Here is a 26,881-nt window from a genome sequence, read left to right as displayed (position 1 = left end):
ATGGTTTTCCTTATTTGACCACGAGGAAATAGGTAGAGAATAACTAAGGCTATTTCTACATAAATGCAATGCCCTCTGTGAATATACCTCCTCTAGTCTCAAGTTCAAATCAAACAGACTCTCGTGGGAATCTCATGGGAAATGCCTAACAGGATTTCCTCCTTTAACTGAAACCACTCATCACCCAGCGGAGATGAAGAGATTCTCACTGCACCCCTCCTTTGGAAGACGATCCTAACACAAATGGTACGGCCCCTGAGGTTGCCCTCGAGGAACTGTTACTTTGGCAGACAAGCACAAAATGGTCATAGCAAAGTATCTAGCAATGTCCCTGAATGGAAGGGTGCCTAGACCAAAAGCAACTCCTGACCTAAAACGGTTTCCCCTTTCTCCTCCACCTTTGTCCTAGAACTCAGTGTGTTCTATAATTGTGCTCTATCAAAACTTGCTTAGCAGTGTTAATGTACCAACTCCGGATTAGATCTCAGGCCACGACATTCCTAGTCTAGTGCTTCTGTTCTCACGTCACTTATTTACAAAGAGTTTTAGATACTGAAGTGACACAGCTTCCTTGGATGAATGCTCTAAATGCCTCTCAAGAGACTTTGATTGCACTGAGGAAGCAGGAAGTGTTCACGAGAAATTTCTCCTTTGTTTTTCTATAATTAGCCAGCTTTCTTCCTCTTCTTGATTCTCCACCTAATGATGCATTAACTTGGGTGAACAACAACACAAAAGATGTGGGAGACTGCATTTATTACACTATGATGCAAATATTAGCATCAGGGTGGAATTTCTGCTCCAACCCCAGGAGCATTACTTTCTCTGCTGGTAGCAGATTCTAAGTATGGCTAACATGGTTTCAGCAGCGATCACTTCCTGGTTACTCAGGAAAATTTACCCTTTCATTTGATTGCTTTATTTCTAGCCTAAGCTGGTCATTAGCACGCCACTAGTGAAAAGACTCACCTCTAGGTCTGTTCCCTTTGCATTTTAGGGTGGCAGTGGGGAAGGTACATTGATTTTCCTGTAAAAAGTGATTTGCCTTAAACTGTGCGAAAAAGATATATATTTAAAGGCAGCCACCTGCGTGAACACCTGGCACTTTTTATGCAAACACCCAGCAAATCATAAAAGCATTGTGAGAATGCCTATAAATGCTTCGAAATGGTAAACAACACCCTTGAAGTTCTATGTGTACAATAGCCGTAGGTTCATCCTTTTTTTTTTTTTTTTTTTTTTTTTTTGCGGTACGCGGGCCTCTCACCGTTGCGGAGCACAGGCCCCGGACGCACGGGCTCAGCGGCCATGGCTCACGGGTCCAGCTGCTCCGCAGCATGTGGAATCTTCCCGGACCGGGGCACGAACCCGTGTCCCCTGCATCGGCAGGCGGACTCTCAACCTCTGCGCCACCAGGGGAGCCCCATCCTTTCTTAATTGAATGAATCTTTTGTCTGAGGGCCAATTGCTCATCCTATGTCCAGTCCTACTCCTGGGTGGAGAAGGGAGGGAGGGAGGCTGTGGTGTTTCTATCAATTGGTAGCCAGACGCTGGTTCTTTGGAAAGCATCGATTCGTCTTATTCCTTTTAGAGGAGGGCACGTGCTCATGCACACATGCACACACATCGTGAGAAGTTACAAAGGATTGGGATGTGGCCACTTTTCAGGCTCCGTTAGTATCTTCTCACTCCCTCCACTTTCTCTAACCCAACTTTGCACCCAGCCACCAGGCTCTGCCGTCAGCCTCTTGAGACTCAGTGACACCCAAGCCCCTCAGCAGTGGGCAGCCCTGGCACCTTCCTTTGCATTGCCTCCCCGTCTGACAGGAGTCCCAGCAAACCACATCCTATCACACAGCCAAGGCAGAGAAGGTCTTTGCCATTGAAAATGGAAAGAGCTCTCCATGAGTAGCACTCCTTCCTCATAAAAATACACACTCTGGTCCATGCAGTTCCTTCTTTTCAGGGGCTGATCTGAGACAGTATCCTAAGGCTGGGTGGAGCTCGGCCACTGTCAGTAACTGCTTCTCTATTCTCATTCAGAATGTGAAATGTTAGGGGACCCAAAGTATGTAATGAAATTTGCATAGCAATTGGTTTCAATCAGCCACTGGCTAAATATAAATGTCTCATAAAAACCAAAAAACAACCCACAATCACAAAAAAGCCCACTCCCAAGCCCATTACCCAGCACAGAGAGGAATTGAAAGTGAGTAACACACAGGGCCCTCAGGGTGAGTGCCCGGATGGCTCCTGGGGCTGGGACACTACGGTGTCTGGGCTTTACCTGCACCCCTTTCTACTAGCCTGGCCACAAACCCACTACGATGAGTGAGACCTCACCCTCAAGCCTAAAAGCCAGGATCAGCAGGGACAGAAAAACACCTTTGGCACCACCATCTTTTGCTATTTAGAACAGCTTGTCTTTACGGTTCTGCTGCATTTGGGGCTCCTAACTCCAGGTGAAATGCAGGAAAGAGACACACACATAACTGGAGGTGGGGTAGGAGATCAGAACCCCTACGCTTCTTTGCTGAATGGATTAGGGTTCATCTCTGGAAAACCACTAAATCACAAATTTGGTCCAATTAATGAGTTGTCTTACATTTTAGAAAAGCAGTCAATCCGCTTGCTCTGCCGGACGGCTTAAGCCCACTATCATGGCATATGTTTGAATAAAAGCTCTTCCCCATGTAGCCCAAGTCTTGCTGGATTCATCTGCAATTCAAAAGCTGTGATTGAAAGAGACTTCAAATTCGCAGGTGTACAGCTCACTGGGGACATGACACAAGATTCAAAATGCAGGTGTCATTAGCGTCTAGTCTCATGATTTTCACATGGCCAGGAAAGGCCAAACATGAACACACCGGAACAAGGGCTGGTTTTTTTTTTGGGGGGGGCAGGGAGAGAGAGGCGGGGTGGGGGGAGGAAAAAAGGTAACTGAAGACCCTCAATAGGGACAACATGTCCTACACCTTCTGGAAGCAATCAGAGGGAGTAAGCCCAACAGCCGACTGACATTCATGCACTTTCACCTGCCCGACCCCCAGAGAGCCGACTGGCTGAAGGGGCTCCAGGAGGATGAAATCAACTTGGTCCCACTGAAAGCGGGGTCAGTTCCAAGGCCTTAATCTATTTCAATTCTTTTTTCTGCTTTAAATAAGGTAGATTTCCTGCCTAAAATCAGATCAGCCGTGTAACCATCCTGCTTTATCTAAGGAGCCCACACGGGTGAAGGGCTCCCTCTGGCACGAATGGGGCCACAAGGACCCTCTGCCAGGTGAAGCTGCCCAAGGCTAGACCTGAGCTAGAGAGATGTCCGCTGTTCCCTTCCCAGAAGGTCCCCAGCAATATTTCCTACCCTTCTGGCCCTCTAATCATGCAGAGACTCAAGAAGTGGGAACATTAGTTTATCTCCTGTCCCTAAGATGTACATAGATATTTACCCACGAGTTATGTCTGGGCTGATAAATGCTCACAAGTTCCTTAGTTCTTTTAAAAATGACTCGTTTCAGTATAAGATTTTAGAACTTTGGTAAGTAATATTTAATTTTTTTTTAAAGGTGAAAGCAAGTTTATTTAGAGAGATACAAATTCTGCAGGCAGAATGCAGACCGTCTCAGGTGAAAGTGGCCCTGAGTGGAGGCGTGGTTAGTTTGGGGGCTCGGTAAGTAATATTTTAGAACTTTGACATTTTTCTTCTAGTAGCAGGAACAAGATTACACAAACATTCTTTCATTTGCAGAAACTGATTCAGCGCTCACTTGTTTGCTCTAACCACTGCTCTGATCCCTTTAGAGTGATCAGAAGCCTCCAAGTACCAGGACTTCTGTTATCTAAAACTGATGCTATCAAAGACATTGTTTACTGCATGTTTTAAGAGTAAAATTTGCTTTGAGGTGACAACAGCTTCTTGTAAGCTGCAGGGGAATCCACCACTGCATTAGCAGTAGTTGGTGTTAATTTCTGCTGTCCTTGCATAGATCATTCATGACAAAGGTTGACTTGGCCACAGTTAAAACTGGAAGTCTACTATTTTGAGTTGTTCCAGTTCTGTTTGCTCAGGCTACTAATCAATACCACATCCAATGCATTTAAATAAAATAAAATGGCACAGCAACTACACTGTTCTTGCCAACAGCTTTAAATGACAATGCAGCTTCACTTAAATGTACTCCGACACCAACCTCCAAGTCAAGTGCTACACCAGCTTGCAAAGCTCATTAAGAAGAAGGATTGGGGCTTCCCTGGTGGCACAGCAGTTAAGAATCTGCCTGCCAATGCAGGGGACACGGGTTCGAGCCCTGGTCCGGGAAGATCCCACATGCCGTGGAACAACTAAGCCCGTGCGCCGCAACTACTGAGCCTGCACTCTAGAGCCCGCGAGTCACAACTACTGAAGCCCGCGTGCCTAGAGCCCGTGCTCTGCAACGAGAAGCCACCACACTGAAAAGCACACCCACCGAAACGAAGAGCAGCCCCTGCTCGCCACAACTAGAGAAAGCTTGCAGGCAGCAATGAAGACTCAACACAGCCAAAAATTAATTAATTAATTAATTTTAAAAAAAGAAGGATTATTGCATCAGGAACAGAGCTTTCTGTTGGAGTCATCATTGGCAAAGAGTTGTTACAGATTTAAGTGTCCTTGCTTATTGGGGTCAAACATTTGTCTTTAGTAAAATAAAGGCATTGGAATAGATTCTAAAAATAACTGGCAGGAATGTGTTCTACAACTTGAGGCTTCTCCAGTGGCTGGGTGGAGGTATCGACCAAGTCAGGACACAGAATAAACTTCAGCAAAATGCTCTCTAAAATCATTTGACTTGGCAAGGTCATGTTAAAAAAAAGAGGCTGGGTTGAATACAATGATTTCTCGGAGGAAAAGAGTGAAAAACCAGTGCCAAATTATTCGCATGGTGGAAAGTTCTACACTTTGGGAAGATGAGACTTGGTTTCTAAAAAGCTGATCAGCATATTCCATTGCTTTTTTTTTCTGAAAGAAATTTATAGTTCATAATTCTTTAATTCCAGTCTCTATTTATATCAAGTGGAAAAAGAGGACATCTATTCAGATGTGTGTCAGAAACTCTTAGGATCACCAAACAGTTCTGAGAACTTAAGAACAGTCAGACAATAGACATTATTAAGCTCAACGGAGAAGAATACACATAAGTTGAAACAGGAGGATTTAACACTTAGCAATAGCTTTAAACTCTGTAAGCTCACCGAGTCATAAAAAAATTAGGCCAAGAAGCTTGAAAGAACACAGATCTATGTTTTTAAAACACGCAAACACTGAAATGAAAATGTTAACACGTGAAATGCTAAACTCCTTAAAAAATATCTTTATAAGTATACATAAGTATAAATAAAAATTTGAAGAATTAAACTAACACAGAGAAGTTTTGACAAGAAAAAATTAGGTACAGGAATATTTGGCAAATACACACACACACATAAATCAGCTGCTCCGGATGACATATACCCCCGGGGAATAAAAGAATTTGACTAACATGCTTACTGAACAATGGTGCAGTAAAGATGAATAATTATTTCTGAAAAATTACCTTGCACACAGGGGGATGTCAGAAGATTGGAAAAAGACCAACAACATGTGATAGTGATGTAGAAAGAAAACAGAAGGAAAGGGCAGTGAAAAATTAGTGTATATAGGAATAAACATTACGGAGGCAAAATGTAAAAGGTTCAGAATACCAGGGATGAACAAACAAAACAATCTGCATTTAGAGGACCGCACATGAGCGGTCTGAGATTATGTTGAAGACTTTAATACAGTTCTTGTTGTAGTTAAGAATGTAAAGGGATGGGGAAGGGGGCATTAAGGTGAACATGCCGTGTCTTGGGAAAGATTTTATTTCCACTAGGAGTCTAAAGATTCAGAAGGGGGGCTGAAAATGGACAGAAATTTCAAACAAAGAAGGTATTAAGCACAGTCATAGGGACGTGTTTCAGAAGGTGTCTTAACAATCCACCATCACATCAGTCTCAATCGTTACCCTGATGGATGACCCGAGATGGGGTGTCAGAAAATTTATGGATGACACCCAGGTGGAGAGAGCCACAGAAGATGGGAGACAGGTGGAAGAAAAAGAAATAAACTAGGTTAGGTTAGACACAGACACATCTGCAACTGGAGAGAATCCACTGAAGACAATGATATGAACAAGCTGGAGAAATAGAGAAAACAACACAATTTAGGGATGAGAAAATTAACCATGAATTCACACCAGACAAGAATGGGGGTGTGTGGAGAGGGAGGTCATTGGTATTTGACGTTCCAATGTAAACTATATTCAGAGCATGAGACCCAGAGTAAGGTTTAACTAGGTACAAATCCCTCCCCCACCCTCGTTCAGGAATAATCCAGCAAAGAAAGATGAAGGCAGAAGCAGCAGGAAGTTACATCGCCCAGCACGCCCAGATGCCAGCTTTTTTTCCGTGGGTATCACTGGCTACTCACAAGAATCCTGTGCTGTAGGACTCACCATTCCCATTTCACAGATGAGACAACCGAGGCCAAAGAGGTTAAGGCCACATAAGGAGACGTAGAACTAGAAAGTGTCAGATCTAGGGTTTGCAAACAGCACAGCCTGACTCCAAAGCCCACGCTCATCCCAACATCAGACACCCTCACAGCTCCCTCCCTTACTGCCTTCTGGTTTCTGCTCAAGTGTCTCTTCCTTTATGTAAGAGAGTCTTCCTTATAGCAATAAACCAGGGCAAAGAGATGCTGTTTTATTTCACAACGCTTATTTCTATTTGATATGCTATTTATTGTCTTGCTTACTGCCCTCTCACTGGAATATATGTTTATTGCACAATCCTCAGTCTCGAACATGCCTGCTATTTCATAGGCACTCAATAAATATTTATTAAATTATACGCTTCCCAGAAATGAATGCTTTCTTTTCCTTACCTAAATGCACACTAATTCATCTACCACTGGTTGCCTAGTTTGGAAAATTTAAAAAAAAAAACAAAAAAAACCCCACACTTATAAAACAAAACGCTGAACAGAGAATGAGAACTTCTAAGAAGTGGGAAATGTCTCGCTGGATTCTTCCAGAATATTAATTTATGTCTACTGTACCAAGCAGTCAGTCTGTTTCTGTAAGGTACTGTTTTCATGAATAGAAATTCCCTGCTTTTGTTAAATAAAGAATCTGAAGGCGAACCAAATCACTGGATTCCTCGGAGGTCCACATGCCTTGATCTAACTCTGTCAACCAAACCAAGGAACTAAGGGGAGATGGACCTGTGTGCAGAGAAAGTGAGTGAAAGGTGAGAAAATCAATTCATTGACCGGATGCTTTCTTTACTGATGCCAAGCAACTGAATGGGGGATTAAAAAACAAATTGACCACATTTCCCACAGAATAACCTATATTGTCCGGTTCTTTTGTAACTAGAGAAACAATTGCCTGAGTTACAAAGAATGCTTTTTCATAGTCTCCTTTACCCTCAACCATCCTGTATTTGAGTCCTAGATACCATTCCCGTCTAGTTGCTACTTGGACTTTTAAATTCTCTGAAGCTAACTATAAGTGTTTGGGGCCTTTTCAGGGAGAATCAGTACCTCTCAGGGGTTGAATCGTTTTTTTGTGATGTTAAAAGGAATTATAATTCCCTGATGGAGTTGGGCTGCTATCTTGAGTAGAATCCAAGGAGATCAAAAGAGGGGAACCTCTTCAGGGAGAAGACTTTAGAACTCAGACACTGACACCACCACCCAATACCACCACATGGGTATCTTTTTAAAATAGAAAAATACGCAGCGAGCAAAGACGGAAGCGTAAGAAGAGCTCACATTGGTCATTAATGCTCACGTGGCAGGCATGGTACTAGAGCTGCATGTGATCTCAACTTAGTCCTCCATAAGGCCGATCTCGGAGGTTAGGGCAGCTAAGACACACACTCAGCAAGGGACAGGTCCAGGGTTTGTCTGGTTCTCTGGAGTCCACACTCATGACCATAATGCTACGTGACTTGCACATCCCTGATGACACTTCCGACCTTCACAGGGTTTGTCACGTGGGGTGGGGAGTGAGGGTGGAGGGAGCTTCTACTTTTGATGGTGCCCAGATGTTTTTCTATAAAAACTGCAGCAGCATCTTGGAGGGAAGGGTTATTCCAAATGCATTTGCAACAGAATCCCTTTGATCCTCTTAATCTACCGTCAATTAGCTCATGAGGCCAAAAAACATTTTTGGCTGACCACTTTAAAGAACGTCTTTGGGACCACTTGTAGTCAGCCCCCTTATGCCTACTCCAGTGGAAAAAAAATAGTTGTACATGCTAGAAAGTCTTCAGCATAATTTCAACTGGCCGGAGAAACTACCCAAATAGTTCACCCAGAAAAGTTTCATCTATAAAGCAGTTTACTTTGTGGGTTCAGAATCCATCTCAGTCCCCCAGCCTGGCTCTAGTGAATTGTAAAGGCCTGGAACAACCCGAGACACACCCCAGCAACGCCATCTCCATGGCAGCAAAGGGAGATGCAGAGGAAAAGCAGCCCTGGTCCTAGAATCAGGACGCCTGCATTCCAGGATGGCTGGATCATCTCAGGGAACTTCCTTAACCTCAACGATGCTTAGTTGTCTCATCAATAAGATGGGGATTCACTACATTTGCTATGAGGTTCAAATGAGGTAGTTTACCATCACCATGGCTAATGTTTACAGCGTCCTTGCAATGCTCCAAGCATCTACTAAGTGCTTCATGTGTATATTTAATTTTTACCCCATGGGGTAGGTACCATCATTAAAAACTGATTTAAGGATGAGAAACTTGGGGCCCAGCTGAAGTAATTAATCTATCCAAAGTTACACAGCTGGTAAGTGATGCGTCAGAACTTGAACTCAGATCTGAGTGACTTCTGAAGCCATGGTTCTAATTGTAACTGCTTCACGATTGGGCTCTGCCTCTCTGCTGCCACCATTTGTATATGAAAGCCTTGGAATTATATGAAAATCCTTGGACTGCCGCATTCCAGTATGAAGCTGTATTATTGTCAAATGGCCTCAGGTTGCATTTGTACAAAATTGATCAAGGAAGTCCCACAATAGGCCTCTCTGAGCATGCCCAGGCGTTCATACACCCTCAGAGGACACTCGCTTCCTTAAAGGCAACGTGTGTGGTCCCATGCATCGTTATATCACATCTATGCCATTGCTTTGCCCAAAGCTGTTCAAGTTTTAACAACTAACTCCAGTTTTATTGTTTCCTGAGGAAACATTAGAATAATGAATGTGTTAGCACTGTTTCCCCAAAAATGTCATGACTTGTTTGAGGTCACACAGCTTGTTACTGGTAGGACTGAGTTATTTGGGTGAATTACTAGACCTCAGTTTCTTCTACAAAATGGGCAGACTGGGCTGGATCATCTCCACAGCCCCCTTTGGCTCGGAAAAAAACCACGGCTCTGGGCCACGGACTCCACCAGCCAAGAGACATGCTGGATCCAGCGTTCCTGTGTAAACTGGGGAAGGGGGAAGATGGGTAGGAAAGAGGCAAAGAGAAGTAGGAGCTGCAATGTCAAGGTAACAAGGAGCTAAGTGGTGAGGAATGACTGCAGGGAGGAAGCGTGGAAGAAGGTCCAGAGAGAAGGACCCACCACGGAAGCAGAGTTGTGTAGGAGGCGAGGCCCTCATCCACTGACAGATGGCTCGGGTGCCTCCCCAGGCTTCACCCAGGAATGCTAGTCACCCCTTTCTCAGCTCAGGTAAGGCACTTACCTACCTCTTCAGTGAGGGAGGGAAGGAGGGAGGGAATGTATGGTTTCAACAACTCCATTTCCCTGACCTTAGCCCATCCCTGCTCACAGTGGATGAAGTTTAGTTATTATCAGATGTTATTAAATCAAAGACTCCATCTATTGTAGGTGCACCATTATTTTACAGAAATAGAAAAAAGACGCACTTCCCATTATCTTTGTATAGTGCCACTTACAAGATGCAGCCTACTCTCATACTAAGAAGTATCTTAGAATTGATGAGTTGTTCTAATAACTACTGCTATTACTACTAATAAAACCCATAATTTAAGGGTTTGCTATGTACCAGGAACTGTACTAAATGCTTTATTTAACTGCATTCAATACTCACAATCTGTGAGAGAGGTGTTACTACCCTCACTTATAGATGAGAAAAAGCTCAGAGAGGCTAAGTAACTTGCCCAAGGTTGCTCAGCTGGCAGAGACTGAATAGGAAGCTGAGTCAGCCTGACTCCTGAGCATGTGCCTTTAATCACCAAGTTATCTCACCTCCAACCTTCAAGTGGTGGGCCACTTGATTACGGGTAGAACTGCCAATGAAGGAAGAGGGTGGGGAAGGGGCCACAGGTATTCCCTTGGCCCACTGATCAAGAAAGCTCTGGATAGGCAGGAGTTAAACACAGGAGCAGTGGGCTTAGAAGGGCACCAGAGTTCCCAGAGCAAGTTCTGTAGGGAACTAAAAGAGAAAGAGAAATAAGAAGGGGGAGGGACACAGACAGACGGTTGGTATCTCAGTGCTGTCACCGGAAGGGGGGTTACTCTAAGACCTATGATTATACCTCAAGGCATGCATGAGCCCTTGCAAGAACCTGACCAGGGACCTAGCCAGTGTGAATTCATGATTCTGTTTGTTTGTTTGAAGAGGACTCCTCTAAATGCTTCAGTTTTCTGTATGAACACCAAGGGGGGAAAGCGGGGTGGGTGGTGGTGGTGGGATGAATTGGGAGACTGGGACTGACATATATACACTAATATGTATAAAATAGATAACTAATAAGAACCTGCTGTATAAATAAATAAATTAAATTAAATTTAAAAAATAAATGCTTCAGTTTTCATAACCCTGGAGCCTCCCCTGGACCCACTCTTGGGGTTTATGAAAGCAGGTGCAGTGCGGGGTAGAGGAAGCTGGAAGAGAGTGGGGTCCACGTGGGCCAGGCAAAAGAAGGAATGATGGTCAAGAAGGGGAAAATAACTAGGAGAAAAGAGGTCCGATTCTCTCGCCTGCAAGTTTTCGTTGGCTTGCAGATAAAGGCCATTTCCTGCCCTTCCAAGGCCAACCCCACAGACTGGCAGTGGGAAATTTCCTGTTTACTTTAATGAAGGGGTTGTGTTCTGATGCCAACCAGTCCGGAGAGCCTGTTCCTCCACGGTGGTCTCCAAAGTGATGACACCCGTGAGGAATGTGGGGAGACGGTAATAGAACTCTTATGTAGAATTTCCCGATCCTTTAACAATATTTTTGTATGTCTTATAATGGATATAATACAGTACTACATGTGCATAATTTATAAATAATCATACGTATGACAGGCATATGAACAAATTTATTGATACAGGTCTGTGATGAAAAAAATTGGGAGATCATCACCTTAGGGAAAAGATATTTCCCCATCCTCTTTAAGTTCCCTCTCTTAAAGCTTCTGGGTGACAAGGTCATCAAAAACACCCATCTTGGTTAAATTCACAAGATTGTTCAGTGCTTTGGACCGTGTCTTCCTTACATTTCCTTCAATTTGATAGGAAATTAAAATAATTGCTGTATTTTTCTTTTTCAGCTACTAACCCAGTATCGGGAGTTTTCCAAAGTTATACTCCTCAGAACTTACCTCAAGAACACCTTTGTTTCCATGGAGTCTGGAGGGGGAAGGGAGGAGGACTTGGGATATGGCAACCAGCTGTAACGTGTAAAGTTTATTTAGATCACGATTCAAACAAACTATAAAAAGTTATGAGGCAAAAGGGAAAATTTGAACTGGCTGCATATTCAATATTAAGGAATTATGGTTGTTCTGGTGTGATATTCGTGTTATGGTTACATTTCTCAAGAATCTTTATCCTTTAGAGGAAAATACTAAAACGTTTCATATTAGCAGATGAAGTATGATGCTTGAGATGTGCTTCAAAGGACGATATAGAGGAAAACAGATATCCATGAATTGTTAATTACTGGAGGTGGGTATTAGGGTACATGGGGATTCCTTAGACTCTACTTTTGTGCTGAGATTTATCATAAAAATAAAATAAAAAATCACCAAACATAAAGCAATCAGTGAGGCCCGATATAAAAAACAATCCCCACTGTCTCTCATCCACCTGACATAATCAGGACACAATTTGCCAAGCACTGAAGTGGTACCTGGAAGCCCTCGGGTTTTGCCTTTTAGACCAGAAAGCAAATGGTTTGGGACTGGTGGTGCGTTTCTGCTGGCAAAAGAGAACTTGCTAATTCTCAAGGAGAAAAATAAGACCATTAAACGGGATCACTATGCTCTTTGGACAAAGAATCATTACAAAGCACCATTTTGATGAGTGAAGTGTAAATAAATCAGGAACATGCGGCTTCAATTTCCTTCCAAATGCACAAGTTGTAGATTTAGGGAAAAATGCCCTATTAGACATGTGTGGAGCTGCCACACTTTGAAAGACACTGAGAGTCACTGAACCCAGATGGGCCCTGGCTTTGCTCCTCTCCATTGGAGTAGGATTTCTCCACCTCACTCCATTTCCTCTGTAAACTCTCTCTCCTTCCTTCTAAGTCCTAATCTAAACTCAACTTCAGATTCTCAAAACATACGATGAGAAAAATCCAGAGATCAGCAGTTTTTTCTTTTTTCCCGCTTCAATTTTGATGAAAAAGAAACAATTTCTTTGAGACTCAACTTGGAAAGCGTTTCCTGGCAAACCCATAGAATTCGCCCTATTGGTTTAAACTTGGAAAGTGTTGGGAGTCGTTAACACAGTGCAAATGAAGTGGGGAGGAAAAGGATGCTGAGGTCATCCCACTGCACTCCTCTCCCTCAACCCTCTTCCAACTCATTCACACAAGAAAGAATCCAACGGCAACAATCTAGATATGCCTTGTGCCCTTAAAAAAAGAGGCCTCCCGGGCTTCCGTGGTGGCGCAGTGGTTGGGAGTCCGCCTGCCGATGCAGGGGACACGGGTTCGTGCCCCGGTCCGGGAAGATCCCACATGCCGCGGAGCAGCTGGGCCCGTCAACCATGGCCGCTGAGCCTGCGCGTCCGGGGCCTGTGCTCCGCAACGGGAGAGACCACAACAGTGAGAGGCCCGCGTACCGCAAAAAAAAAAAAAAAAAAAAAGATGGCTCCCCAGGCTGTGTAGTTCATGGCCAAGTCTGGCTGAAGCCAGCAGTGAGGAGGCCAGTGCTGTTGCATGACCTTTACCTAGAGAAGGGGAAAGGGAGAAGTCGGACCAGGGCAAACCATCTCATTTGAAAGCCCAGAATGCCCAGCTGGGTGTGATTTAAGGCTCTTTTTGGCCCGTGAACCCCAACAAAGACAGTGGAATTTGTCAGAGGTGTGTTTTACAGGTTGCTTCAAGGAAGTTCTGCCACGGAGGCTATGGGAAGTTGGGCTCCTTGGACCCGAGACATGTGTCCCAGGAACGACACACACAGGGCTGCCTCATAACTCCTGCTGCACCTGGCAGTTTCTCCAGGAGACATTTTTCCACAACCTTAAATGATTCAAGTTGCAAAACTGGAGTTGTTCATTTTAATTTCCCAAGCACAAAACTCTAGCGGGAATAAACCTTCCCTCCTTAGAGCTACTGTTTCTACAGGAGTCAGGGGAGAGAGTGTAATTTCTGTCTCCAGATACGGGCATGGATACTGTTCACAGTGATGCCGGTTCCCAACCAAGAATATTTGACTGTAAGCTAGAAAGAGAGCCAGCATGCCCCGGCTTTCTGAGAAGCCACACAGCTACAGCAATAGCACCAGTTTCAGGGACCCCTCATCCCCCAGCGACCACACCTAGCTGTCTTATCGATACCTTCATCTCTAAAACAAAGGACAGTTACCTACTTTGAGAAACAGGGCTCCAACTCACTGTATGCCTACTCAGAACTCACTCAAACTTTACACCATGGGCATGAACACAGCATCTACCAAAATAGGACACAGTAAGAAGTCTTTGCAGGGGCTGTAGGAGCTAGAAATGTGAAAGGCTAAGGAAAGATGACAAAACTTTCAATTTTCTGTCAATGGCTCTTCAGAGTAGGGGCTGGACCATAAGATGCATCTCACCACCCCACCAAACTCTAAGGTTTTTCCCTAGGATTTTTGCTAAACAAAAAACGTTACAAACGCCATGGGAGATCACTGACCACAGAAGCAGCCCTCTCAGTTATTCATGCCCAGTGCTGCTTCCTGCAAAACCTGAGATAGGCCAGCTCGCCAAGGAATTAGCCAAGACATGAGGCAAATCCATTTCATTTAGTTCAACTTAAGCTTATACCGCGCAGAAGCTGGGTGTACAGAAATTAACATCTCTCAAAAAGCTCTCCTTCTAAGGACTCACCAGGCAGAGGAGATGGACAGGAACGCTGCTGGTGATACACAGCAGAGGAGACGCGGAGGAGACGCACAGAGATGATCTTCCATGGGGGGAAGTCAGAGTGAGTCTGCATCTGAACTGGAGCTAAAGGTTCTTAAATTATAGTGCCCATAAGGATCACCTGGGGAGCTTGTTAAGAATGAAAATAGGATGGGCTCCATAAGAATCACCTGGGGAGCTTGTTAAGCATGAAAATAGGATGGGCTCCATAAGGATCACCTGGGGAGCTTGTTAAGCATGAAAATAGGATGGGCTCCATAAGAATCGTGGGGAACTTGTTAAGCATGAAAATAGGATGGGCTCCATAAGGATCACCTGGGGAACTTAAGCATGAAAATGGATGTACCCTCCCCTGCCAAGATTTTTGTTTTAGCGAATTGATTTAGAGCCCAAACATCTGCATTTTAAAAGACAAACCGGGACCTGGGTTCTTCTGTGGGGGGGGCGGTCCTCAGAACCCACGCTGTTCCAAGGACTTCATTCACCTGTAAGTCTTGTCACGCGTGAGGCTGTAAACAGACCCAGAACGATGAGAAGGCTGGATCCACGCTCAGGTCCACGAGACTCAAAGTCTATTTCATAAATTTGCTTGGGGGTCTAGGAAGTTCAAAAAGAGTTTGTGGGAGTCCGGCGGGTGAGGGCTTGTAGAAGAAAGCATTGCCCTTGATCCTTATGGCATGTTTTTCGTAGACCCCAGGAGTAGTCCTAGACTCCCTGTCCCCTAACCTCTGACTGGGACTCCTTTACACCAAATATTCTGGTTTTAGGCTCCTTCCATGGAATTCACTCTCCTCTGGGTCATGGCAACAGGTGTCCACGGAAATGTTTAAAGAAGCAGCTGTCCAGGGTCATAAACTCTTGGCCCTCAAGGCCAAACCAGGCAGAAGTGATCTGCTGGATTGGACATGGTGTTTTGGTTTTATTTTGGGTTTAAATACCTTTAGACATTATATATATACATGTATTTTCTCAGCAGTTGTTCAGAGGCCTCACCTCTTCCTCTGGTCTTATACCCGAATGAATCCCATGTTCAGATAACTCCTGCCTGGTTCCTGTAGGCATTTGAGTTTGAGACCTCTAGGTGCCACCTCTTAAGTTTGAATCCGTTTACTGGATTAGCTCCAGTTTTCCAGTGGGGCCCTGAGGGAACAGGACTCAGCCTGAGAGAGCCTTAGTGTCAGAGAGAAAGGAAAATCCAGGAGGAGCTCTGCGGCTGGAAGCTCGGGACACAGGGCCAGCCTCACCGAAGGCCCGGATGCCAAAGCTCAGACGAGGGTGGCAGGGGGAAGCCTGGCTTCTCACGCTTCCCAATGAGTCCCCTCCACCTTCGAGATCCCAGCGGCCTACGGTAGCACCTCATCACCCGACGGCCCCCGCTCTGAGAATGCCGAGCAGACCCACAGTACCACGCACGGCTCTCAGTTGTTTTCCAAACCTTTGCTGACCAACCGAAGGGTTAGCCAACTCCTAGCCCTTTTTACCAGTGCAACTGACCCTGCCTGAAACTGCTTTCTCCCTCCAGTTCTGACTCTGCCTAATTCCTCCCTAATTACTTCAAGATCCCACTCAAACCCCCAACTTCTCCCCAAGCTTTCCCTGATCAATTTCACCAAAATGCACAGTCTCCACCTCCTCTCAACCGGTTACCTGCCCTACTGTTTAAAAGACTTACCCTCTTATGCCTTGGATCATTGTTTATATTTCTTATCTGCATAAATGTTGTCTTCTCAATCAGATCCTCAGCTCCTAGAGGGTGGGTAGTGTGACTAATTTTTTATTGCCTGTATTCCTTCCAGCACCTGCCACAGTACCTGCAATGTGTCATTCATTCACCAATTAGTTCATGATCACCAGCAGCATCAGGTAACAGCTGCACAGGATTCTCTTATAAAGCATCCCTAGCAACTGGAAGCTTCCAAGAAAGTTCAGTCAAATCAGTATGGGAACATGGTCTTTGCAATTTTCTGGCATCACGCTTCCTGGATTGCTTCACGTTTCAGAAAGAATGGGCAGCTTGCGTTCGCTCAGTTATTCAACAGAAAAGTTGCCTTTGATTCATGTATGTGCAGAAAAGAAAACGGTAAGCCAGTATGAAGAGCCTTCCTTTAATTAGGCTATAAAACAGAAAGTAACTCAATGGAAAGGCTCCTCATTAGCACCTGTCGTGGGTTGGATGGTGGCCCCCAAAAGATATGCCACCCAGAACCTGTGAATGTGACCCTACTTGGATAAAGAGTCTTACAGATGCAATTAAGCTAAGGCTCTCAAGATGAGATCATCCTGGATTATCCAGGTGGGCCCTAAATCCAGTGACAAGTGTCCTTATAAGAAGAGAAGAAGATGTAGAATCAGAGAGCACACACAGTGGAAGGCCATGTGAAGACGGAGGCAGAGACTGGAGGGATGCAGCCACAAGCCAAGGAATGCCGGGAGCCACCAGAAGCTGGAAGAGGCAAGGAAGGATTCTCCCCTACAGCCTTCACAGGGTGTGGCCCTATTGACACCTTGATTTCAAACTTCTAGCCTCCAGAACTGTGAGAGAATAAACTTGTGTTGTTTTGTGTATGTAATTTGTTACAGCAGCCCTAGGAAACGAATACAGCAACTAACAAGGATAGCAGATGGGGGCTGGGGGTGGAGGTGGAGGGGTGCCGGTGACAAGGGTGGGGAGGAATGCTTTTGGGCACCAGATTTCATAGGTACCTTCGGCATCCATCAAGAGAGAGGAAAGGGCCTTTTCACCATCCCAATTAATTCTGCCATTGTATATTTTTCTAGAAAAGCTTCCACAATGTCATCATCACCCCGGAGATGCTCACTATTCAGGCTTAAGCTAGGTACTTTCTCTTTGAACCTTCTTATCCAAGGTGGACTGGGGTAACATTCCAATAAGGTAGGACCAGGAAATCCTGAAATGAAGAGTCCTCAAAATAAATGACGTGCCTCCAAAGACCCAGGTCATTCATTCTTTTCTCTACTTATGGAGCATTTATTGAGCATCTACTGTGCTGGGCAAATTGGTTAGTCTGTCTAACTATAACAGAGGCACTGGTAATATCTAAACATGTGGGGGTCTCTATCTAAATCTGACCAGTCAAGCTTTTCTAGTCTGGGCTTTTTGGACTCTGTTTATAGAGTCCTCTTCATTTGCCCACTGACTCTGATTTGTACATAAGCCAACTCTTGCTATTTTTACCAGTCTGGTGAGTAAGGAGAACTACATTTTTGTAAGTTCTGCAAACACTGAGGCACACACAGCAGCACCTTTCACCTGATTGCTAGAAGCTGTTCACATCAGTCTGCAATCCTCTTTCAAAGCTTATTAACAAAAAAGAACCAGAAACATATCACTCTAAAGGTTGGAGACATGAGTCATTTCCCCTTACAAAATGGACATAGGTCATGGTGGAAAATGTCTTTCTTTTTTAGAGATGCATAATGAAATATTTAGAGGTAAAATGTTATGATGACTGCAATCTACTCCAAACCACTTCTGTAAAAAAAATAAAACAAATGAGGCAAAAGTGACAAAATGTTAATCATTAAATCTAGGTGACATGAATATGGGTGTTCACTGCAGCGTTCTTTCTGCTTTCCCGTGTATAAAAATTATCAAAAATAAAAACAAAATGGATGTAGAGGTTTTTTTTACCTATAGGGCTATCTTGCCCCTGTACTGATACTCTTTGTGTTTGCAGGTATGGAGACCGACTGTCTCAAAAAAGGATGCTATCTGCTCATAACTAGAAATGCCTGATAGAGACTGCACATCTGTGCATGCAGCCTCTGTTCTTTGGTTCTATTTATGGAAGGAAGAGAAGACACATCTATTGAGAAAAAGCAGAGTACCAAAAAAGAGAAAGCAGTGTTGGCACAGAAGCAGGGAAAAAAACGCCTTGTTGGGAAAGCACTGCATCAATAAGATGGTGGTTTTTTTGTTAAGTCACAGACAGCTAAGCACGCTGCTTTGAACTGCCGGCAGTGTGTTTTGTCCAAGTGCATCCAGTGCATGTGGAATTTATTCCTCTAAACCGACATACCAGCCAAGAAACGGACTCAGGTCCCACCCCCGACCATACCCAATACACAAACACAGGCAGGCACGGTGAGAGGGGGACTCACAGTTCTGAGTACAGGAAGTGTAGGTTGCCCACATTGTCAGTGTAGTTGGCAGGGCTGAGCCAAGGCAGGACCAGCAACAGAAGCGCCTTCATTTTCCGATTAGAGGGCAGCTTTTTCCCCAGTCACCTTCTGTCTGTCAGCTGCAGGGGCCCAGCCCAGCCCAGTCCCTTTAAACAACCCTTGCCATGTTCCCACAATCAGTAGATCATAGAGAATCAGACTTAGAGCCCTGAGCTGGAGCTGTGCTGCTAAATCATGGGCTCATAAGAGGTTTGTGTGCTCTGATTCTCAGATGGGGAGAAGTGAGAACGGAGGGACCCACCGTGGTTGGCGAGAGGGCTGAGGCTGAGAGCAGGCAGCAGGGAAAGGGACCTGGGAAAGGGACCTGCCCCTCCTACAGGATGCCGACTGGTTCTTGGGAAGCAGCTGGTACATCTACATCACTGGCTGGGAGCAGATGGGCGGGAAGCTAATCTGTGTTGGAAGAGGGCGTGAACATGGCATATTCAGAGCCCACCGTGTGAATAAGCAAATACTCAGAAGCTGTCCTCCAGCTTGTTGGAGGAAGACACTGGATGAAATCAGCATTTCTGGAACACAGCTTGGAGCTCTGAGCTCAATGTGAATCTTTGGATGCTGTGACACAGGAATGTTAAAGTGAACCAACTCCACTTATACACGTATATTTAGAATATGCATTTAGGGTATTTTACCTGGTGCTGTCCTGACTACACTGTCAGAGGCGAGAGAAGTGATGGTTTCCTTGTTAAGCTGCAAACTGTCCCTATGTCAGAATAGGCGCTGTCATTCTCTCTGAGACTAATAAAGAGCCTTGACAGACAGACATAAAGTTCTGTCCAAACAGTGTATATAGGCTCCTGATCTGTAAGAACAAGTCACTCCATTCATCCTGCATAACCCCTGAATAACTGAATTAGGCTCTGGTACTAGCTGTCGGATTCTGGGCATTTCACTGAAGCTCTGAGCTTCAGTCGTCTCCTCTTTGAAATGGAGCTAACAATGCCTTACCTACCTGGTTCTGTAGAGGCTGGGCCATAACATCTCTTCCAGCACTGAGATCTGTGATTCTAGACTGTACTGTCTATCTTAACACTAGGGCTACTTTGCACGCCTAAGCTCTGGAATGCCACAGAAGCCCCAGACTCCTCTCCTTCTAGCTCATATTATATTTACGAACATTAAAATTCATTTTGCTAACTGAAGGCCTAAACCTTAATAGAAATGGCTCAAAGGGATGAATGGATAAAGAAGATGTGGCACATATATACAATGGAATATTACTCAGCCATAAAAAGAAACGAAACTGAGTTAGTTGTAGTGAGGTGGATGGACCTAGAGTCTGTCATACAGAGTGAAGTACGTCAGAAAGAGAAAGACAAATACCGTATGCTAACACATATATATGGAATCTAAGAAAAAAGAAAATGTCATGAAGAACCTAGGGGTAAGACGGGCATAAAGACACAGACCTACTAGAGAATGGACTTGAGGATATGGGGAGGGGGAAGGGTAAGTTGTGACAAAGTGAGACAGTGGCATGGACATATATACACTACCAAACGTAAGATAGGTAGCTAATGGGAAGCAGCCGCATAGCACAGGGAGATCAGCTCGGTGCTTTGTGACCACCTAGAGGGGTGGGATAGGGAGGGTGGGAGGGAGGGAGACGCAAGAGGGAAGAGATATGGGAACATATATATATGTATAACTGAGTCACTTTGTTATAAAGCAGAAAGTAATGCACCATTGTAAAGCAGTTATAGTCCAATAAAGATTAAAAAAAAAAAAGAAATGGCTCAAAGGGATAGTTACATTAATGATAACCAAGCAATTACAGCAAACTCCACTTCACAGGAAGAAGACCAGACAAAAATCTCCGGGATGAGACCACGTGCAATAAACAGTGTAGTCAGAGGGAATTTGGCATCAGAGATCTGCATTCACCCAAGGCAGGGCTGAAAGAGTTAACTACGGTAGACCCTGAGAATGTACAGATTTAACTCCGACACTTTAGATCTGAAGATAAGCAACCTTGAGAAAGCATGGCATCTATTAATTTATAATTTTTTGAGGTCCTAATTTGAATTCCATTCTCTTTGTCTGGTATGCAAGAGTGAGCCAGATCCAGTGAAGAGCCGTAAAAAGGAAATTAGGTTTGGAATTTAGATGCTGTAGTCAAACAGGCTTGAATCTGAACCTTAGCTCTGCCACGAATGAGCTGTGTGACACTGGGCATGTTGCTTAACCTCTCTGAACTTCCATATCCTCCTCTGTAGAGGAAAGACAATGATAGTATGCTTAACTCACAGTGTTGTTACGAAGGTGGAATGAAATAATGCCTGTAAGAACAAAGGACTCGATGAGTGTTAGCTATTGTTATAAATGCTGTTATTAACAGCCACTAGTAATAGTGGATGAGCCTAGCTGGCAGCTAGCTCAGCATCTATTTTCAAGAGGCTTTGCTATTCTGGTCCTGACCTTTCTTTCCTCCTGCTCTATTAGGGATGTGGCATGTTACAGTCTTTTCCTGAATATAGAGTTTCAGAGCCCTGGGACATACTCTTCTTGAATGTCCAAGATCTACTGTATAGAGCATAACTCATAAACAATATCATATATAACACATACTGTGGGCTTCAGAGTGTACTGGATTGTATTTCTGATAACCTTGGTAAGGTCAGATTGCTTCTCCAAGTCTTTGTGAAAAAAGAAGGATGTCTGCCTTTCACCTCCTTGTATTTCCATAGGATAAGGTGCATTAATGGATATATGATGCAATATAAAAATGAAGGTATTGTTTTTTGTTGTTGCTTCTGTCGCTCTTGCAGAAACTGCTGGTCTCTTATCCAATATCTAATTTCCTCTTCTTCCTTTTTTTTTTTTTTTTGCGGTACGCGGGCATCTCACTACCCTGGCCTCTCCCGTTGCGGAGCACAGGCTCCGGACGCGCAGGCCCAACGGCCATGGCTCACGGGCCCAGCCGCTCCGCGGCATGTGGGATCCTCCCAGACCAGGGCACGAACCCGCGTCCCCTGCATTGGCAGGCGGACTCTCAACCACTGCGCCACCAGGGAAGCCCTGCTCTTCTTCCTTTGAACAGCACCCAGGTTTTGTTCGTGGTGGTGATGCACTTCGCCTCTCCTATAGATAGGCAGCCATGTAACATGATACTAGCCAATGAGGTATAAGAAGAAATGACTGGGTTAGGCATCCCAGAAAGCTCTTTAAAGGAGGGAGTCTCAGTTTGTACATTGCATTTTGCCCTTCCTGCCTGGTTCTTTCCGCATGGAACTTGGATGTGATGACAGATTTTGAACAGCCATCTTGCGGCCATGAGGTGACAAACTTGAGGATGAATGCTAATCGAAAATCAGGAGCCTGGATTCCTGACGGCATCATGGCAACATCATACTAGTTGTGGGCTTCCTAGCCCCTGACTTTGTGTTAAATGAGAACAAGAAAACTTTTACATAGTTAGAACAATATAACCTGAATTTTTTATTACCTGCCATCAGATGTAATCCTACCTAATACAATCTTTTGCAAATAAAATCCTACCTTCAAATGCTCATGGATTGCTGTGTAGCTTCCTTGCTAGTAAACAGTCCTAACCCTAATCAATGCACCCAGGCTCTGCCTGCCTGAGTCCTATTTATCCTTCAATGTCAGCTCAGACATCACCCATCACCAATCACCTCCTGTTTTCCTGTCTCTTTTCTCTTCACTAGACAGGGAATTCGTTGAGGGCAGGAGTTCTACTGGTCCTGTTCTCTATTGTATCCTCACCACAGTGCCTAGAATGCAGTAGATGCTCAATAAATATTTGTTGAATGAAAGAGAATCCAACTCAGTTAAAGAGACCATTTTTTGGACCTATCTTTCTTGATCAGAGGCAAATTAGCAAAAAAGGACTTCATACTTTATGAGAGTGATGGCAGAGATTGAGCATGTATATGGATGGATAATAAAATGTCCAGGAAGAAAGGAAAAAGGTAAGGAAGATTTCTGGAAATAAGTGCCCAGGAGCCTGTGGTTTCTTTAAAGCATTGCTTGGAGCATAATCTGATGGGCACTCAATGGTTCTCTCAGAAAGTAACGCAAAGGCATTGCCCCATCTCTTTTGTGCCCAGGAGAGCTAAAAGAGCAGACCTCAGCCAGGTAGGGCCAGGAGAAAATTGAGTTCACGGTTAGAAAGTCACATGAAGGATGTATGTCAAACACAGTTAGGGTGGAGATGTTGACCCAGGCTGAAATGGCCAACATGACTTGTCACCTGCCCACCTTTCCGTAGGGTAATACTCCCCAGACCTTCACTCTGGCAGTAAAATCTTCCCTGCCCTGTAGGCAGCTAGCTGAGCCTGTGTTTATGGAACACACTCCAGAAAAGGGCCCCTGATAGAAGAAAAGGTCAGGAGAGGTTCCAGGGTAGGCCTTTGGGGAAGAAAGTTCCAGGACATTGGGCTTAAAGTTAATCAAGAAAATAACCCTAGAGAACCTTCAGTCAGGTGTGCTAATGCCATCACGTTTTCATTCAGGGATGTTTTCAAAACACTGAACAATGAGCTCTTTATTCGTGCCAGTAAATGCTGAAGGAGGGTCAACTTCACTATCTCCCATTTTTATTATCTTCCATGAGACAGAAACTCAAGAGCAACGTGACTTGTCCCATGAAAAAATTCAATGTGTATGTGTTTTCAAATTCTCTCTTTTACCTTTCAAAGGTCATTTTCTCAGAGGCAGAAATCATGGCTTATATAGATTTTTCTTTCATTCTGGGCCTGGCCTGTTGTGGATCCTTGATAAATATTATATATGCAGATGATGATATTGCATAAAGCTGTAGCCTTGAGGCTAAGATAACTCCCACTCAGGATCAAGGAAGGAAAAGCTTCGCCTCCACGTGCCCTCTCACTGCTGGTCTGGGTCAAGAGAGATGCATTGAATTGACCCTCTACTGTGCCCTCACCATGTCCACTGCCAACGTCCCTTGGTTGGGGAGGCTGCCATTTGACTCAACAAGCCCATCGCCCTCGTGGGCATTCTTTAGAGTAGACCCATGTGACAGGAGTCTGCTAGCATCTAAGAGGGCAGAAGTCAACAGAATTATCCAGAAAATTCCAAACATTAGCTCACACGCTCAGATCTACTTCCACAGAAGAACCCTCTAGTCGGAAGTCAGACATAGTTGTCCACATCATTGCTGGTCCAGCTAGGCATGCACACTCACAGTTGGTCCTACACGTTTGACTTCAGGATTTACATTCAACCCAGGGTCTGAAGTAGTAGGATAACAATGTTTACAAATGCCATGAATTCTGCAGAAAAACAGCCAGCATCCCTGGCTCAAGTCTACTGTTATTATTAGCGTGATCCTATGGACAGGCCATGAACAGAGACCTTGGGAAAACAGTTCTCGAACACATGTTCTTTTCTAAAGGGACAATGGAAACATTCTAAATGTGATTCATTTCTGCAAGAGCTTAGTATCCAAGGAGCCAACTGACATAAATACCCATTGTACAGGTGGAGAAACCTACATGCGGAGTTTCTCATGAAGCCCTGAACTGTTAGCTCTCTAGGACCCCCTGGAAGGGCGTGTGTGGGTCCACATCGGTCTCCCGGTGGTTCTCAGCCAGAATTACAGTGAAGTTCTCCATTCTAGGTCGATTCTCAGCCTGCCTAGTTTATATTCATCAAAGCGCCATCAGCCAAAGAATTTTTTTTTTTTTTTTTTAGCTGCACCGCATTGCATGCGGGATCTTAATTCTCTGATCGGGGATCAAACCCATGTCCCCTTCAGTGGAAGCCCAGAGTCTTAACCACCGGACCACCAGGGAAGTCCGAAAGAATATTTTTTTTAACTCATTACATTTTAAATACTGAAACCAAGAATGCAAAAATGATAAATAAATCTGTCTTCTAGTACAAACATATGACCACACTCACACACAAGCAGCCACCAGCCTGGAGGCGTCATACAGGAACGTAAGGCAAACACTTGCCTTCTGGTAACCTCTGAGTTTTCCTAGTTTAAGGGACTCCAGAGGTAACTAAGTAACTACTTAATTACTTTTGTATTAAGTAACTACTTAATCTAACCTCTCTTCTAAGGGGAGGAAGAGGTAGTCTACCCACCCAGTCACAGGCCCAAGGCCCAAGAGGGAGGAAGAGGTAGTCTACCCGCCCAGTCACAGGCCCAAGGCCCAAGAGGGCTCTAGAGTCAGGCTCTGGATTAGTTCCAAATTCTGAATCCTGGCTAATGCTCAGGAAGCCTGAGGGAAGGAAGTGTATATTAAGCATTTGATGACTAACAAATATAACATATATATATTTGCAGTACATGGCCCTCTCACTGGTGTGTGTGGCCTCTCCCGTTGCGGAGCACAGGCTCCGGATGCGCAGGCTCAGCGGCCATGGCTCACGGGCCCAGCCGCTCCGTGGCACGTGGGATCTTCCCGGACCGGGGCACGAACCCACGTCCCCTGCATCGGCAGGCGGACTCTCAACCACTGCGTCACCAGGGAAGCCCAAATATAACATATTTTTGGAAATGTTGGTTTCAACCTACTTAGGAAGCCCAAGTGTGGAGAGACTCACAGCAAGCATGGGGCCCAACAGCTCCCCCATGAGAGTTTCCTCATCGTCGAGGGTGCTGAGGGGGCCTGTGAAGGACTCTGAGGCCGCAGCTCAGAGAGATGATTTCAACTAGCTTTGGGTTCTTTCCTCACTGTTGTCTTTCACATGTGCATCTCGTTATCAGCTGAGTGTTCAGCAGGTCTTTTCCCCAGGCTTCCTTGAGGTGTGTGGGTCACACGGCCTGCGTGGGCAGGGGAACAAAATTCCCACTCTGGGCAGCTGAGGTGCACTTGTGTCATCTCTCTTCTGCACCCCAGAGCACACCCCGCCTCCCACCTCTTCCCAGCCCTTCCCCTGCACCACTTCTGCTCCGGCCTTGCTCCCAGATCCAGGTGCTATCTTATCCCAATTTTTAGGGATATTCTTGGCCCGAAATCAGTTCTTGATCAGGGGCTGAGGAAGGACTGCTGTGTTTCCACTTTCTCTCCAGAGAGTGCTCCTATTTCTTTCCTTGTCTCTCTCTTCTCTACCCTTCCCCCTGCAAAACTCCAGCAGTGGGCAGAATAATGACCACCATCCCCCCCAAAAGATGTCCACCTACTCATCCTCAGAACATGTGAATATGTTACCTCACATGGCAAAAGGGATTTGCAGATGTGACTAAGTTAAATCTTTTTTTTTTTTTTTAGCGGTACGCGGGCCTCTCACTACTGTGGCCTCTCCCGCTGCAGAGCACAGGCTCCAGACGCGCAGGCTCAGCGGCCATGGCTCACGGGTCCAGCCGCTCCGCGGCATGTGGGATCTTCCCGGACCAGGACACGAACCTGTGTCCCCTGCAACGGCAGGCGGACTCTCAACCACTGAGCCACCAGGGAAGCCCTAAGTTAAATCTTGAGATGAGGAAAGGAGCCTGAATTATCCAGGTGGATTCCCTGACTGGATCCCAGTGTCCTTATACAAGAAAGGCAGGAGGATTAGAGTCATAGAAAGAGATGTGGTGATGGGAGGAGAGGAGAGAGACAGAGAGAAAGAAGGGAAAGGTGGGAGAAGAGAGAGAGAGATTTTACGCTGTTGGCTTTGAAGATGGAGAAAGAGGCCACAGGCCAAGGAACGCAGGTGGCCTCTGGAAGCTGGAGGCCGTAAGGAAAGGGATTCTCCTCTAGAGCCAAAAGGAACTAACCTCCCAACACCTTGATGTTAGTGAGACCCGCGTTGGACTTTGAATCCTCAGAACTGGAAGATAACACACTTGCAGCGTTTTAAGCCACTAAGTTTGTGACCATTTGTTAGAACAGCAATAGGAAACGAATACACCTCCCAAAACAAATATATAGACGGCAAACATCGGGAACACAGGAACGTGGGAGGGAGGTCTACCAGAGCCTTTCTCTTCCTCATCTCCTCACTTCCCCTACCCAGTGTGACCTCAGTCTTGGCTCTGGTCCCCCATCAGCATCTGTCTGCATCTAACCTCTGACCCCAGACCAACTCCCCCTCCAGACAATGCCTCTCCTACCTGGGTAAAACTTGCAGCAAAAGTCACACATAGACTCCCTTACCCCTTCTCCTCTGGCCACACTTCCTTCCGGGCAATCAGAGAAGAGCCACATCCTAGTTTACACACCAACAATCACAGAGGGTCAGAGGCAGCCCAGAAACCTGAGATAGATGCATGTGGTGCAACATCTTAGGGGAGAAGAGTGAATGCACTGACGTAATTATACGGAAAACATGTGTGAAGCATTACACCCAGGCCATTGCTTTGGATGCAAACTTCCATGTTAGAGATTC

General features: G+C 45.1%; 1 protein-coding gene across 5 annotated transcripts in view; it reads right to left on the bottom strand.

The window, feature by feature from the left end:
- Positions 1 to 26,881, bottom strand: part of LNX1 (ligand of numb-protein X 1) — a 201,979-nt gene that overhangs the window by 88,272 nt on the left and 86,826 nt on the right. The window contains exon 1 of one of the 5 annotated variants that reach the window (XM_004268269.3): positions 18,494 to 18,874. The exons of the other annotated variants lie outside the window; for them this stretch is intronic. Within the exon in view, the coding sequence (XP_004268317.1) occupies positions 18,494 to 18,585 (92 nt within the window). The 5' untranslated portion in view covers positions 18,586 to 18,874. Of the gene's footprint in view, positions 1 to 18,493; positions 18,875 to 26,881 lie in introns of those variants that run through there. 5 annotated transcript variants of the gene reach the window in all.

Source organism: Orcinus orca, chromosome 4, assembly GCF_937001465.1.
Source record: "Orcinus orca chromosome 4, mOrcOrc1.1, whole genome shotgun sequence".
In the NCBI taxonomy this organism is placed as follows: Eukaryota; Metazoa; Chordata; class Mammalia; order Artiodactyla; family Delphinidae; genus Orcinus; species Orcinus orca.
The sequence above is the reverse complement of the archived record's forward strand: the minus strand, read 5'-3'. Positions and strand labels throughout refer to the sequence as shown.